Here is a 17,910-nt window from a genome sequence, read left to right on the forward strand (position 1 = left end):
TTATAGGAAAAACAAATATGGATATGGACAAGAAAGATTATAGACTTATGCTGGTGAGGATGAAGGGTAAATTTAGTACAAAACCACAGCCACTGTGAGGTTAAATGGGTTTTAGCTTATTCTGAAAGATTGAACATTTTGACTAATTTCTAAGGATTGGAAGAATAAAGTTCCAGTATTAGGTATGCAGACTGAGTACAGTGAGATTGATAGCTTATGTGTTTCTAATCTTAAATTTCTGACTAGTACATATTTATGGCTGATAACTGATATGGCTGGACATTTGATTGTTTTGTACAGGATATTACGAGTAGTCTTTAGCTGAGTAAAAACAAGAAATTTGTGCAGTTCTAACCATTTCATTTTTGTAAGGCCATGCAGTAATGGTATCTATTAGGAAGATTTGTGGCAAACTTAACAATTTTATTGTAGGTTTGTTAAGTTTGTATTGGTAGGATTTGGCAATACAATGTTGGACTGTTGAGCAGTATAATAATATTGGGAAAAGCAGTATGTGAGCAGTATTAAGCCTGTCTGCTTCTCAGAGGTATTGTTTAGATCTGTAAAGCATACCAAGCTTTTTGTGGGTTTTAGATGTGACATCATTATTTATTAAAGTGGAGTTTTGTTGTTGATAATAACCCCAAGAAGTTTATCTTGTGTAACTCATTCCGTTTTTATCTTGGTTAAAGATTTGGTAGAGACAGTATTTGGGATGAATTAAAATGAGCTTTATTTCATTGGCATTTAGATGAAGATATGATTTTTTAACCAATGTTGTAAGTGGTTAAAGTGATACAGGAGGCTAAGTTAAAGTTATTGTACAATACTTGAACAGAGTAGAGTGGTGAGCATATCATTAACAAAGGTGTTAAATAGGACTGGTCCAAGCACGGACATGTGATGAACACCAATATTTATTGTAACTTCAAACCAAGACAAAAACTCACAAATAGTAAACGGTCTGCGTACCTCTCACAATCCAAATAGTAAAACAACAAACATCAGGTATCAGAGTGAAACACAGCTGGTAAGTTTTAAAACACATCCAAAGGCAGCAATTCCATCCAGTACAAGTCTTTTATTGAAGCAAACAGATAAATCCAGTAAGCGCTTTCAGTCAACAGGGCTTCATCAGACCATAATGTATCACTGATAACAACTCCTTATATAGTAAAAAAAGGTGCCAAAAACCACCTCTAGGACCTGTAAATAGGCTTACCACCCCTCCGTTTTTTTTCCGGACTATCAGGAAATCAAACTGATTCTCCGGTAGTCCGGAAAACACTGTACAAACTCCGGTATTCTGTTTCAAAAAGGAAACAGACTGTCGGAGTTTGTAAATCGGCTGATTTACTATGCTTTTTTTACAGAAAAGCATAGCAAATCAGCCAAAAGCAGGCGGCGGGAACGAAAAAAGAGGGCGTTCCCGTTGATCGGCTGATTTACTATGCTTTTTTTTACAGAAAAGCATAGCAAATCAGCCAAAAGCAGGTGGTGGGAATGAAAAAAGAGGGCGTTCCCATTGAGTGATGCTGTCGTGACATCACAAAATAGGCGGTATGTTGGCGGGAGAGGGGGTGGGCCGGGCGGGGTTACTGGTGATGCGAGGGGCGTGGCGTGGCTCCGGTTTTAGCCGTGAACGAAGGTGGCAACCCTACCTGTAAATAACATCTCAATGACTCTGAGGGTAAACATATGTGTGTTGCCTTTCTCTCCAATACATGTGCGTTGACCGTGGACTTAATTTTAATTTGATATATGTGTTCACGTATCCTGTCTCTGAGTTTTCTGTCTGTTTTGCCCACATAGAATCCATCACATGCTACACAAGTAGCAAGATAAACCACATGCTCAGAGTCATCGAGATGTTATTTACAGGTCCTAGAGGTGGTGACACTAGGAACCGTACTGAAACACAGGAGGCTAAATGGATAATTCGGTTTAGGGCAGACTTTTATCCAGGTCTTTATGACAAGGTACCCCAGAAACCGTTTTTGAAGTCTAGAAAGCTTAAATAGGACTATTTGTCCACCAGTTGGTGAAGACCATTATATATTGTGTATAACAGGCACATGAAATTTGTGTCCTTATGAAATGAGAGTATTTATTAGTTTGAGCATATATTCTCATCAGTATTTACGTATTTGTATATTAAAATATGTATATTTTTTATATATTTTTGTACATTTTCTTATATGTATCTCTTTATATATATTTTCATATATTTTTTATACTTTTTATGTTTATTTTTTATATGGTGATGTAATCAATGTTTTTAGAACAAGATGTTGGATAAGACTATGATCTTGCCACTTTAAGAAAATGTTTGAATTCAGATTTTTGGCGCCTTTTTTACTGTATAATGAGTTGTTATCAGTGATGCATTATGGTCTGATGATGCCCTGTTGGGTGAAAGCGCTTACCGGATTTATCTGTTTGTTTCAATAAAAGACTTGTACTGGATGGAATTGTTACCTTTGGATGTGTTTTAAAACTTACCAGCCGTGTTTCGCTCTGATACCTGATTTTTGTTGTTTTACCAATATTTATTAGTTCAAAATTAAAAGTATAACTCGGATCATTTTTCTGCTTGTGAACAGTTTGAGAGATAGTTTTGGAACCATTTTATAATAGTAGAGCTGACATCTGTTGTGACAAGTTTCTGAAGAAGAATGGTATGGGAGACAGTATGCTTTAGAGTGATCAAGAAAAAGAGGCAGTGCAGAGGCCTTTATTTTTGTTCTAATTTATGATGTCAAGAAAGAATAGGAGGGCAGTTTCTTTACTGTGACCCATATGAAAATAATGTTGTGAGAGGGACAAGAGGTTATGTGAGGTAAGACGGTTTTCCATTATTTTGGAGAGAGGGGATAATATTGTAATGGATGTAATATTATGTGTGACTTTTTCTGCATCATTAGGATTTACTATTCAGATATACATTTGTTGATAAGTACAGCAACAGGATAGGCTATAGAATCGTAGGTCAGTTGTAAATATTCAGCAGGAAGCTGGTCTGGGAAAGGTGAAATTGGCTTTAATTTTCACAATAGTTTTATTTATGTTAAATTAATAGGTTGGAGGTCAAAGAAGTTTGTGGTAGGCGGGTTAGGGTTTGTGGGCATGAATCATGCAGATGTTTAATGACAGAATTTGCAGTATTTATGAAGTATTTTCTAAAGGTAGTAGAAAAGCCAGTGTCCAACAGGTCAGCTAAAGGGCTAGATGTAGTCTTTTTGCCTGACTTTAAGAGATTATTAATCCAAGCCCAATATTGCTTTTAGTTGGATTATGTTTGTTTCCAAGCCGTGTTTTGTTGAATCATTATTTTTTAATTGAGGTAGACATCCAAGAGCTAATTATTATTTTTTGTTGTTGTTGTTTTTAGTCAAAGTGGGGCTAGTGAGTTTAGGACCACTTCTATTCCACATCCTTACCTCTCCTACCTTAAATCTTTTTCTACTCTATCCTTTCCAACTTTCCATACTGTTCCTCCATTTACAGCATTCCACTCTAGGTCTGCCAGTTGCTTCTCTCTCTGCTACATCTGACCCCATTTTCATCTATCTTGTACTCTACATACAAGCCCTCTTCACATTTGCCCACTCTTAGCTCCCTCGCTTCTTAGTCCTCTTAGTACACACCTCCTCCTTTTGATCTTCCCTCCTATTTCTGTCCCAATAATTGGCATTACGTTCTTGCTCCATTCTTCCTCTCTGCTCCTGGTTCCTGACTACTGTCTGTCATTCTGTATCTGTCCCCTATGTACCTCTTCCCATTTGGTACATGTTTCCCCTTCTGTATCTGCTCTGTGACTGTACTATGTTTGCTTTGGTCCAGTCTTGACCTGAAGGAGATAGGTTACTAAAAACCCAAGTGTAAATTAATTTATGTTGTACGTGTGTGTGCCTTCTGTGGAAGGTTGGGCACCGGGCTGCCAACTCAACACTGTAAAACTCCACTGCCAGTCATGAGCAGACAGGTGATCCACTGTGGCGACCCCTAACTGGGAAAATTCGAAAGAAGAAGAAGAAGGGGCATTGCAAAAGAGAAGTAGGAAACCGCAACAAGTAAGCATTTTCTTTTTGTAGGAAACCTACAGTTGCAACTTGGTAAGTAGATGTTCTTTATGTCAAGAAATGAGATTGGTTACTTTTTTTCTCTAACAAAAGCAGTGGGCAGTCCCAGTGTCAGTATAAAGAGGTTTGGGTTTAGACAGAAGGTAATAAGCTCTAGTAAGTAGATGGGAACTGTTTTTAGCTACATGTTAAAATTACACCTGTGAGTAGAAGAGCATGATGTTTTATTTCTGGAGCTAATTAAAAGAGAACAGTTAATAGAAAGGAGACTGAATGAGGTTGGTACATTTGTTGTAGTCCCATTATGGACTGTTTTGTTGAACCCCCCCCCTCCCCGAAAAAAAACATATATACAGATATATGGATATATACGGATATATTATCTAGTTGTATAACTACTGGTGAAATTACACAAAATGGTCTTTTGCTTAAACAAGATTCAACAAACAATATGATTTCCAGCAGTGAAAGTGGTTACTAATGTCTCATTGTATTTAATTATCAGTTCAATTACAGCCCTAACTGAAACATTTAATTAAGAATTGATTTCTGGCATAATTTAAATCTATTTAAGCAAATCATGTGGCTTGCCTAATCATTATATTGCAACTAGTTTGTATAGTTTTACCTTTCTTACTTGCAGGTGTTTCATTGTTTTGTGTGTATGTATATATATATATATATATATATATATATATATATATATATATATATGTATAAATGTGTGTGTTTGTCTGTGGCAAAAAGGACAATGTAACAAAAATGTATGCAAACATTAAAAAAATAAAGAAATAACTTTATCTGTGGCATTTAAATCACACAGGGGCAGGTTTGGTGTGATTCGAGAGTGCAAAGAAAATGCAAGTGGAAAGCACTTCATGGCAAAGATTATCCCCTATGAAGCAGACAGCAAGCAGATAGTTCTGCAAGAGTATGAAATCCTGAAATCTTTGAGGCATGAAAAAATAGTGGCTCTTCATGAGGCCTATATCACCCCTCGCTACCTGGTATTGATTTCTGAAAACTGCATGGGAAAAGAGCTCCTATACAGTCTTACTGACAGGTATGAGTTGTTGAACCATAATTGTCTTATGCATAAAACTTAACCACTTAATTATTGCTAGAAACTACAGCCGTATGGAATGAGTTCTACAACTGTTTAAAATATGGACCTTTGAATGACCAATGTTCCACTATGTTATGAAGATCTTTACATTTCCCCACAGTCCACATCTGTCTTCAAACATTGAAACTGTATGTTAGATAATATTACTGAACCTTTAAGTTTTATTTTGTGTGGAGGTGTGCACATCAATATTTAGAGCGAGCATTTTTGTCAGTTCATCTGCCTGTGATGAGACTAAAAATTGGATCAAGTTACAACAGTATTATTATTATCCAAGACATAAGACATTATAAAATTCAAAAAATAAAAGTTTTTAGGGAACTCAAATGACTCAGTGAAACACAGTTTTGTACAGTCCATATTCACAGACTGCAATTCACAGATGCTGCTTTTCTTTTAGCAAAGCCTTCTCTCTGACTTCAGAACAACTGAGGCTAACTTTATTTGTTGGTAATTCGTCCCGGTCTATTCAGACCAAAAGAAAATTTGATGTCTGCTCCTGTTAACTTGTTGTAAAACCAAAAGGCAAGTAGCAAAAACAAACCAAAATTCTGCTGTCGATAGTTAGTTCCGGTCTATTCAGACCAAAATCCAGCGAAAAAATAGCTTAGTGAACAACTGGTGCAAAAGTAAAAGCGACTCTGCAGTCAAGTAGTACGCAATATCAAACGACATCAAATGGTAATAAAAGTTGATTTATTGGATCCACAAGTTAAATAATGGTAAGCGCTTTCTCAACAAGTGCTTTTTCAAACCAATACATTTTCATTCAACCAGCATGCCATTTTATACTCAATTCATTATGACTTAATGAGCAGAAGAAATTAGCCTCTTAAAGAAGTATGCAATTCTACCTCAACATATACATAAACATTTATTTGTTTACAAAAATTATAAACTATATAAACAATATAAAACATATGTAAAAATATATATAAAAAAAAAAAACATAATTCAGAATATGATCTGTCTATTACTTGAATTAATTTAAAATGTATAATAATGAAAAATTATAATGATATAATTTGATAATTATAACTTGGTTTTTGAATTGACTATTTGTAGATGTATAAATATTAATTAAAAATTTTTATATATAAAGATATTATATGATAAAAAATAATTATGTGCGTGTATATATAAAATGTTAATACACACATGAAAACAAATGAAATATATGTATGTATATGTATGTGTTAAAAATCTAGTATATAGACACATCTCGCTATATAGATCAAATGTTTGGATGTACAACTGGCATTTACTTTTATATTAAACATTTCACCTGTAACTGGTCAGGGAATGAGGATTTCTAGGTTAAACTCAAGCCCTGCCATTTTTAAAAATGAAATGGATGCTTTAGTGACCAGGTTCGAGAATAGGAACTATAAAATAAGTGAAATTAATGATACATTGAATAAAGTTCTGGAACTAAGGCAGGGAAATGCAGCTCCTATTTTTTCTGACAAGGGTTTAAGCGAGTATAGACTGAATAGTGAATCAACCATGAATAAAGATAAAAATACTATTAGATATACTCTTTATTATACCCAAGATACCAGTGCAATTAGACAGTGTATTACTAAACATTGGGACATTCTCAGGTTGGATCCAGAGATTTCACAATTTATAGAGGAACATCCTTGTTTTGCCTATAAAAATAAGAAAAATCTACACAAATTACTTTGTTGTTCTGATTATACCATCATAGACACATGTTCTGATTTTCTAGGCACCAATCCATGTAACAATTGCAATTATTGCAGTTATGTATCTAACCTCCCTGTTTTTGTGCACCCAGTTACAGGTGAAATGTTTAATATAAAAGTAAATGCCAGTTGTACATCCAAACATTTGATCTATATAGCGAGATGTGTCTCCTGCATGTCTTTTTATATAGGAAAAACGGACAGGATGTTGAAGGAACGCATTAGGGAACATCTCTATCAAATGCGAATAAAATCACTAGTAAATGCTTTATCGAAGCATATGCTAAGTAAAGATAATACACATAATTTTACTTTTTCTGTCTTACAAGTCTTACAACCTAGCCCAAGAGGGGGTGATATAAAAAACATAACGGAGTCAGTGGAAGCCCAATAGATCATAAAAACTAGAGCACATTGTGCCCCAGGGTTGAATGACAGGGTTCCGTTGAAACCTATGTTAAAAAATAGGAGAAGCAGACCCTGTTGAATGATACCTTGATGTTTCTATGCAAATTTGACAATGTGCTATACATATGTTTAGGTTTTATTTTTCATTTTTATTTTTATTTTTAGATATATACATTTCTTACATACCTTTTTTGTATGTTATAAACACACAGTTATACAAGTTTCATTCTTATTTTTAAGTGGTTTTTCATGTAGCAAACTAATTTATATATACTAGATTTTTAACACATACATATACATACATATATTTCATTTGTTTACATGTGTGTATTAACATTTTTTATATATACACGCACATAATTATTTTTTATCATATAATATCTTTATATATAAAAATTTTTAATTAATATTTATACATCTACAAATAGTCAATTCAAAAACCAAGTTATAATTATCAAATTATATCATTATAATTTTTCATTATTATACATTTTAAATTAATTCAAGTAATAGACAGATCATATTCTGTATTATGATTTTTTTTTTTAATATATATTTTTACATATGTTTTATATTGTTTATATAGTTTATAATTTTTGTAAACAAATAAATGTTTATGTATATGTTGAGGTAGAATTGCATACCTCTTTAAGAGGCTAATTTCTTCTGCTCATTAAGTCATAATGAATTGAGTATAAAATGGGCATGCTGGTTGAATGAAAATGTATTGGTTTGAAAAAGCACTTGTTGTGAAAGCGCTTACCATTATTTAACTTGTGGATCCAATAAATCAACTTTTATTACCATTTGATGTCATTTGATATTGCGTACTACTTGACTGCAGAGTCGCTTTTACTTTTGCACCAGTTGTTCACTAAGCTATTTTTTCGCTGGATTTTGGTCTGAATAGACCGGGACTAACTATCGACAGCAGAATTTTGGTTTGTTTTTGCTACTTGCCTTTTGGTTTTACAACAAGTTAACAGGAGCAGACATCAAATTTTCTTTTGGTCTGAATAGACCGGGACGACTTACCAACAAAGGTAACTTGGTTTGTTTCTGCTACTTGCTTTTTGGCTTGATAAGTTAATAGGAGCGGTCACCAACTTTTTTATTTATTCGATATATTCTGGCTCTTATACCGTTGGTGCCAGTTGCGACAAGGTGTGCAGCAGGTCTCATTTTTATTTTTATCTTAACTTTATTTGTACATAGTGATGATGTCATAGCAGCAAACACAAGCCTGTGGTGATGTATGCACTGTAACCTGAAGCAAAATCATGTATTAGGGCTCAATATTGTTTATGTTCTGATGCAGGTGTTTGGAATTATTGCCAAAATGGTCAAAATTTAGAATACAAGTATTTATAAACAAACAGTTTGCAAATCACAGAATTTGTCCAGTTCTATCTCTTCCATAATTGTCCTGTTAAGAAAGCGTCTGCAGGATGACAAATGGAAAATTCTTTGGAATATTTTGCTTGCAAATGGATAAATATAAGCATGTTCCTGATGAAAATGTTGTAGCACTTGCACCAGCAACCATTTACTACAGAAAAAAATGAAGCCGGTCATAGGGTTGTTTCCTTTTTTGTTATATGGCTATTTTTTTACATTGGAATCACATTTACTGGTAGAAGCTATTTTTTTCTTACAATTCTTGTGCTGCAGTTCTGTTAAAATTGATGCGAGACATCAGTTGCCTTTGTTGGAAAATGATATTCATGTTTGAAATACAATCTAGGGGCAGTTGCAAATAGCAGATTACATATACATAAAACATTTGCTTGTCTGCCACCTGGATAGTAGACAATGTTGACATTTTAAACATTTCGTCTAGATACTGTCCCTGTTACCTCTCTAGGTAGGCTGATTTTCATCTGCTACATTAAACATTACAACCATGTGGCAAAGACCAAAACTTATGAACTAACAGATAATCTACTAAGTAAAGTCATTCTTCATTAACCTACCTGGCCTTGAGTTAACCATAAGGACTCAAGCACCGTTTGTGGATAAAAGCTTCCCGTGCTAGTGTTGCATCTCTTCCTAGCCATAATACTCTTCTTTTCTCCTGAAATTCCATTTTCTTCCCACTGCTAAAAACATCTGGCTAGATTTCAAATTGCCCATTCACTACTTTTTGGGGAAAAATGTTTCTGAATCTCTGAGTATAGGAGAATGACCCAACGCCCTATTTGCTATCTTTTTGCTCTGAGATTTTTTTTTTCTTTTCTTTTAGATTAACACTTTCTCCTACAAATAAAGCACTGTTGCCTTTATATTGTGTTTAGATTTCATTTCTCTTTGGGTTTATCTCTGTGCATTGGCTTTTTTTTTAATACAATCATACAGAGCTGTAGCTTGCTTATCTTGTGTCTAGTGCCATGCCATTCCTGGTAACTTTAAGAACAAGCCCTTCCTGTGTCTCTCAACTCCCAACTGAGTAGCAAACAAAAAAAAAGCATTCTGTTCTTTATACTTCATAAAAGTGTAGCAAGCCAGCAAGCTGTTTGCTAGAACTTACACCACATACAAAACACTGCAGCACTTTGATCCTGCAGTCCTGACCACAAAAGCAGTATTAGAATTCATTTATGTGCCGACATTCAGAAAAGCCTAATCAGAAATGAGCACTGGTACTGTACTAATGATCAGATGTCATCTCCCAATCATACCCCTCAACACGTATTTAGGACAGATGCATCCTTTTTCCCACTGTGTCTGCACCTCTTCAGTCATGTCTCATTCCTCAAATAGGTGTGACTGCATCATGACAACAGTCATAATAACTATTATAGGATCATAGGATCATAAGAAGTTAGTAGGCTATTGGCTCTGAGGCCCTTACAAGGCTAGACAAGAATTTAGCCAATGTTCCAACAAGTCAGCACTCTATGCCACTGTCTAGCAGGGACACAGGTGGAATCCCAACTGTGTATTTTCTGTTCCCCATCCAGTTATCCAGGTTACGCTTAAAAACTTATTGATTTTATTGCTTAGGTCCTCCTTACCATTTGCCTGGCTGCTATGAATTTCATGCTAAATTTAATGGGTACAGGACAAGTAATATACTAAAAGTGATAATACTGAATGTAAAATTCTGAAATGCCAAAATGTTGAAACCTTGCAATGGTGAACTCGTAATACCTACTAACAGCATATATGTACCACAAGTACACAGTGTGCCAGTACACAAAGCGCCAACAAACAATATCACTGCTCTGTTAGTAAAACTCAAAAGTGAGCACTAACCCTGCAGATGGGGCAAGTCCACCTCACAAAGCATATAAGGAAGTAAGTATTTTGATTTCAAAATGTCAACATACTCACTAGGTTGAATAAGGAGAAAGTAACAGTCAGCTGCCTGTCAGGTGCCAGGATCCACCACATAATGCACGCACTCACAGGTACAAATATGACTCAGTCATTGTACATGTGGGTGTGAATGACCTGAGACGTACCTCCCTGGACTACATGAAAAGAGACATGGAGGAGCTCTCAGATTATGTAGCCCAGGCGGGTATGACCATAGCCCTGAGCAGCATCCTACCATCACCCAGAATGTTAGCACAGTACAAGTACAAAATGATTGATTTCAACAATTGGCTAAGTTTCTGCTGTCATTCTAAGGGGATCCAGTATCTGCCTGGGATGACATGATTGACAGACCTCGATGCTTTGCCAGAGATGGCCTGCATCTGTCACCCCTGGGCTTCCGGATACTGGCCAAGGCTCTTGCCACCCCTAAAGTGCTTTTTGTAGGCAGTGTTCCAAAGATCAAATTACCACCGTAACAGCTATAAACAAATGCAAACTGAGAGTCATGCAACTCAACGCTAGAAGTCTAAATCTCAAAATGCACTCGCTCAGAGCACTCCTTAAAATGAAGAACATTGACATTTGTGCTGTAACAGAGACTTGGTTCAAGGCAGGAGAAAGCATCCCTACACTAACAGGCTATAACTCTTTCCACACCTTTTGGCCCCAGAACTCGAACTGAAGCTCCAAAGGCGGTGGTGTTTCCATATTCATAAAGGATGCACACACCTCCAGACTGTTAGCTCAACATAACACATCAGAGATACTTCAGGCGCAGCTAACATTGGGTAAGACAGCGATTCAGGTTGTACCCTGGTATAGGTCCCCAACCATGTCCCAAGACTCACATTCCACGTTCCTCAGCACCCTGGAGAATATTAGGGTCCAACCTAACATTCTCATACTAGGCGACTTCAACTACCCCTCCATTAACTGGGAAAACTACTCATGTACCAATACACTTGCCCGACGTTTCCTGGAGTTCATTAATTCCAATGCATTGGACCAGCTTGTTCTTACCCCCACTAGAGGTAGCAACATCTTTGACCTGGCCATTACTAACATGGGTAACCGTTGCTCTACATCAATAGTCAGCTCCTCCCTTGTTTGATCCGACCACAAACTTTGGAAATCCACATCACTCCCACCCACCCCCCGCAAAGGTAACCACCATGAAAATCTTCTCCAAAACTAACTTTGGGCTCCCAAAAACAGAGGTGGCTAACTTCATGGCACCCACGCAAATGGAGAATAGTTGCATGACTACCGAATCATACACCAATACACTGTACGAACACGTACACAAATACATGGATCTCACATACCCAATAGAACCAAGATGCTCTCCTCCAAAAAAAGGAAGCCAATCTGGTGGTCCCCTACCATAAACAAACTCTATAACAGAAGGAGGAAACTGATGCAGAATAAGGTGAAGTCCCAAGACTGGAAACACTCCCTTATCAGCCTCAACAAAAAGTGAGATCCCTCATCAAATCCTCTAAAGCTAGCTATGAAAACAGAATTGCAGCAGATAGTAAAGACAACCACAAGGCTTTCTATAGTTATGTAAAGAATCTCTACGGCAATACCCAGATTTGCTCTGAGCTACTGCACAGTGGTACCGAGCCAACAGATATTGCCAATATACTGGCCGACAGATTCAGTGCCAACTTTACCCCTCTCTCCCCCACAAAAGACCAATCACAATACCAGTAGATTGCCAGTCACCCAGTATTACTGTTGCACAGGTTAAAACAGCACTGTCCAAGGCCAAGAATACAGCTTCTATGGGACTTGACAATATCCCTGGCCGTGTTCTACATGAACTACAGAGTGAACTGGCACCTCACCTGTGTGCCCTGCTCAGTCACAGCCTCACCTCAGGCTTTGTTACTACTGAATGGCGCACTGCTACAGTCATCCCTCTCCTCAAAGGAGGAGCGACTACAGGCCCTGAGAACTATCGCCAGATTAGCCTGATGAGTCTGATATGCAAAGCTATGGAACCCATCATCATGGACCTAATAAACAAGGATATAGAGAATCTCCAAACTCTGGATCCCACACAGTTTGGTTTTGTGATGGGTAGCTCATGCCTGCTCAACTTGGTCGACTTCTTTGAGTCAGTCACCAGAGCTGTGGATGAAGGCAAGGTGGTTCATACAGCCTACCTTGATCTGGCCAAAGCCTTCTATACCATTCCCCACTCAGGAATCACAGAAAAACTCACTAAGCTAGGCATCAACCCCTATATCAGTAGGTAGGTTGCAAACCGGCTCACAGATAGAACCCACAGTGTGAAAGTAGCTGACTCCAAGTCAGACTGCCGATTAGTCATGAGTGGAGTCCCACAGGGTTCAGTACTGGGTCCTATCCTGTTTGGTATCAACTTCTCTGAAGTCCAGGCCAACACAAAGGTACTCTGTCTGACAAAGTTCGTAGACGATTGCAAGTTGGGAGCTATTATTAACTCCCCAAGTGATGTTGACATCGTACAGAATGGCCTCACTGTGACCAACGGCTGGTATCAGAACCATGGCCTTAAGCTCAATGCCAAAAAATGTGTCGTCATCACATTTGGGAAAAACACGGTTCCCATGAATTACCACATTGATGGTAGTCCACTGATCAGAGAATACGTTATAAGAGATGTGGGAACACAGGTTGACAGCAACCTCTCTTTTGATCACAGCATTGCCACTGTGGTCAGAAAGTCCTTCTATGTGGCACATCTCATTACTAAGTGTTTTGCATCCAGGAAGAAAGAGGTCATTGTCTCCCTCTACTCTTCCCTCATTAGGCCAGTCATCAAGTACAATGCCCTATTTGGCATGTACCTCACTAGACACCTGCAACAACTGGAGAGGCTGCAAAAGTACCTAACAAAGAGGATGCTAGGCCTTAAACACTTGTCCTATACGACAGACAAAAAACTCCAACTATTCTCTGTCTCATATTGCCTACTTAGAGGTAATCTCTGCTTGACTTACAAAGCCATGTCTGACCCAGCTCTGTTAGAAATGCTACGTCTAAAGAAACCCCAATCCCTCCACACCACATGTTCCACAGACCTCAACCTCATTACCAAAATCAACAGAATGTACTGGAGGAACAGGTTCATAGCCCAGAGACTGCCCATGCTATGGAATAGACTTTCCATACATGTCAAGCAGAGCACCTCACTGACCCTCTTCAAAAGAAATCTTGATGAGTGGATGGGAAATAGAAAACTCACCCTGGGGATAACTCCAGTGGTTCTACTTGACAGAAGCACTGGGAACTAAGGTCGGGTGGCACAATGCCAGGGTAATCCTATGGGCTTGGCTTGTAAAGGCCCCAGGGCCATTAGCCTAGTACACACCTATGAACCTATGAGCATTTCAACCTTTTTATGTTTCAGCATTGCACATCCATTATTATGACTGTCAGTATATTGATTTTCAGTAACTTGACATGGAGCCATATTTAATTAGATGACCTTAAGGTATAAAAGGAATTAGCTTTATACCCTTGACCTTAAGGAGGCAAAATAAATCAGCTTCATACCTTTTTATTGCACTGCAAGTTTAGGAAAATTTGCAGTATGTTTCTTGTTCTTCTAGGTCTATTCAATCTTCTAAGAAGCCTTTTTTGAACAGCTGGCCAGTCCGGCTAAACATGCTAACTTTGTCAGGAACAAACCATACTTCCTTCTACAGGTGCAGGTGTTCAAATCTCTATAATGGGTGATTCTTCTGCTACATATCCTTCTTTTGTGGAGGTGACGATGAGTCACACATCCTTCAGGAAATGTGTCCATAAGTTTCTATTAAGTCTGTTACATACACCCATGTAGAGTGGGTCTCCATCTTCTCATCCTATCTCTCCTCCTAGTTCTCCATTGAAGCGTGGCTCTTCTAGAGTTGTTCAGTCTTCTGTGAATCCATTCTTTGTTAAATTGGCAAGTCTAGTAAACATCCAGCCATTAAGTCCAAATGTGCTAAAATTGTTAGGATCAAATCCATGCCTTCTTCTACAGGTACTGGTTTTCAAATCTCAATGGTCGTGGATTACTTTGCTACTTATCCTTCTTTTGGGGTGATGATGAGTAGTACTACATCAGATCCTCCTTCTCCTAATATTTTTTGCACACTCCATACAATTTCTGTTTCTTTCTTGTCTCAATGCTTTCTGTAGCATGAAAGTAGAATGGATGTGATTTTTTTTTCTTCTGGCCCTAACAACTCAATAGGTTTTGAATTCCATCATTTCAGCTTGCCTTTTCCACTGATAGTCCATTTAACATTGGGTGGACACATGCCAGTACCACCAACATTGTGTACTCTTCTTTTCATGGGTAGAATTGGTTTCTTACTACCTTTACAAGATCTGCTTTGCATCCTCCAGTGCAGGCCTGTCTTTCTGCACCTTTCTTGGCTCTGTAATGACTGACAACATTGGCTTCTTCTGTTTCTACACAGACTTCTCTAGCATTGGCTCTCTTAGTCTTTCATTGGATGGTGGATTAGATGTTGGCTGGCCCAGGATGTTTTTCTCCCTAAAACAAACCTCAGGCTTCCTGTCAGTCTCACAGAGTCTCTACCTAGGTGGTCCTCTTGTGGTTGATATTATTGTCGATGCAGTAAATGTAGATTTTGATAATCTGATAGCTATAGCCATTGTCTGAGAAAGCCAAATTGGATCTTTATACCCCCTCTGGACTATGTTATCTGGCTGAAGATTCCTAAGCTTAATTAAACTGTTTTTGTGTCATCTTGAGAGGAAAGCCAGCTCAGCAGTCTCAATGTGTCCATCTCCCTATAAGGAGTCTATAGAAGCAGATTTTTGCATTTTCCACATTGTGTCTCAGCGTGCTGGACTATCTGATGTGCACAATTTGTTTTCATCTGGACATTTTGGATGAAATAATGCATCTGTTAAATAGAAGCAAGGCTTCCACATCTCCCAGAGTCAGCAACATCATGATTCTAGTAGTACTCAATAGCACAGAATGAGTTACAAGGCCAAGAGCATCTGGCATAGCTGTGCTCCTACACTCCTGTCTGTGTCTTACTGCTTTCACTGGGAACTGTAAAGTAGGGATTATGGAGTTACCCTTTAATGGACATTTGATGTTTGGGCCTGAAATTGACCAAACTCTATAGGGCATAAAGAGGAAGAGACAATCTGTTTCAATCACCAAGGTCACTTTTCACTAAGTTTTCCTTTTCTGGGACTCAAATGAGACAAAGGAAGCAGCTCTTTCATGCTCTTCACACAGCCTTTACAGCAGAGAGTAGTAGAAAGCTGGACTTGTTTAATCCTTTTTGATCAAATGGCAGTAACATTGTTGGACCTCAAGCAATGAATCTCAGCATTCTGAGATATGTCAAGGTGCCTTTAAGGGGATGGAGGTTCTCTAATTTCCTGACTCCAAATCTAGTCATCTTCTTTTTGTAACGTTCAGCCGAAGATTCTCCATCCAGCTCTCTCAATAGTTCAGGATATCCAAAGAGAGGTGGAAAAATAGGTATTTCCTCCCATTCACATCTTAACCAAAATGCCCATCTCTAACTTTGCCAGATGTGTCATCCAATCAGAAAGTTAAGGTGAGGAAGGAGATGCAATAGCTCTTTATAAAAAGAGACATCCAAGAGGTCCAAGCAGATCATGAAGGAAAAGGATTTTATTTCAGATTCTTTTTGGTATCCAAAAAGATGCAAGGCCAGTACTAAATCTCAGAGGCCTAAATACCTGTGTTCCAAAACAGACCTTTCTCATGGTCACACTATAGTGCATCCTTCCTTTCAGACTCTATAATGCTTATACATTTGCCAAAGTATCCTGGAGGTTCTTTCATGTGTGAATAGGGAACAGTTACTACTAGTACCAGTGGCCACTTCTGTGGTATATAGAGATAAATTCCTGACAACTGCCTAGTTAACCTGGATTCAGTTAGCTGCTTGTGTGACTGACAAATCAGCAGGGAGAGATGAGAGTTCCCATCCTGGTGAGGTGGAGATTACCCGCAGAATTCTCACAGTATTCTCTGGTGGAGTCTGGGGTAGGGACGTCACATTGGGGGGCATTGTCCAAAGAGAGAAAAGGAGGGAGAGCCTGGCAGAGTTGCTACAGAGGTGGAAGTAACATGACACATGCCCCCATTATACGTCTACCCCTCAGACATAACAAGGCCACAGTGGGGGGGGGGGGAGTAACAGAGTAGGCCTAAAAGTGACCCCCTCCCCAAAATGTTGGTAGCAGCCATGATACCTAAGATGCACTTAGGTTCTGTGGCTAGACACAGTTAAAATCAGAATTAGTTTAGGGGAACGGAGAAGTCGACACACCTGTCACAACCTCTTAAGTACAAGAAATCCAGTGAGGTAGCAGTAATACCTGTTGCTTCACTGTCGCACCCCTAACAATAAAGTGCATTGCTAAAATTCTTAACTGTGCACTGATGAATCAGTGACAGACTCTTTTTCAGAGGCTTACCAGTAAATCAGACAGAAGCAAAAGTTAAAAGAACCCCAGAAGTAATCGTCCTGTGTAGATTCTTTGGTTCATGCACTACAAAGAATTAAAAATAATGTATGGCTCTCCTGTGTTTATGATCTGGTTAACATGTCTCAGCATTGCCAGTAGGCTTTAATACTCTTTCATAGTTTAGTTAGCCGTCAGCATCTAGAAATATTAATTAGCCAAGTAACACCACAGCTCTGTATGTTATCCCTTATATTATAAACTGACAGTGGGAATTAAAGAAGCCTGGTTAGTTAGCTTGTGCCATTGACGATACTGATAATTAAATGTGTGTCTACATCATTTACACAAAAACACCAGAACAGTTACTAGAAATACCCATTGTTTAGCAATAGCACCATACCAAAAAACATACCTATCAACCTGCAGACATTGAAAATAGGAACAAAGGCCCTTGATAAATGGGAACATCGAGCTAAAAATCGGGACATCTAATTAGCGTAACATTTGAATACTAAATAGCACATAACTCTTCTCACTTCTAGTAGGAATCTGGTTTACTATTCAGAAACAAATGTTAAAAAACAGAGACTGATGAAAATGATGGAAAAATATATGCACATTATGAAAGCGATGGTGTAAAGTCTGTAGACTTTAAGGATATGTTTTGCAAAATTCTACCTCACAAGGTCATTTATTTTGCTTCAGAAAAAGAGAGTTGTAAGATGTGTGTCCTCTTCCTTTAAATTATTGTTGCCACTGTAATCTTGTAATGTAGTGTGGTTTTGTACTAACTAAA

At 37.9% G+C, this 17,910-nt stretch overlaps 1 protein-coding gene across 2 annotated transcripts in view; it reads left to right on the top strand.

Moving 5' to 3' along the window:
• Positions 1-17,910, top strand: part of SPEG (striated muscle enriched protein kinase) — a 2,687,905-nt gene that overhangs the window by 2,585,517 nt on the left and 84,478 nt on the right. For both annotated transcript variants that reach the window (XM_044075871.1, XM_044075873.1), the window contains one exon: positions 4,906-5,145. In XM_044075871.1, coding sequence (XP_043931806.1) covers positions 4,906-5,145 — 240 coding nt within the window. The remainder of the gene's footprint in view (positions 1-4,905; positions 5,146-17,910) is intronic.

The sequence above is a fragment of the Protopterus annectens genome, chromosome 6.part1 (genome assembly GCF_019279795.1).
Source record: "Protopterus annectens isolate FY-2018-M chromosome 6.part1, PAN1.0, whole genome shotgun sequence".
Taxonomy (NCBI): domain Eukaryota; kingdom Metazoa; phylum Chordata; order Ceratodontiformes; family Protopteridae; genus Protopterus; species Protopterus annectens.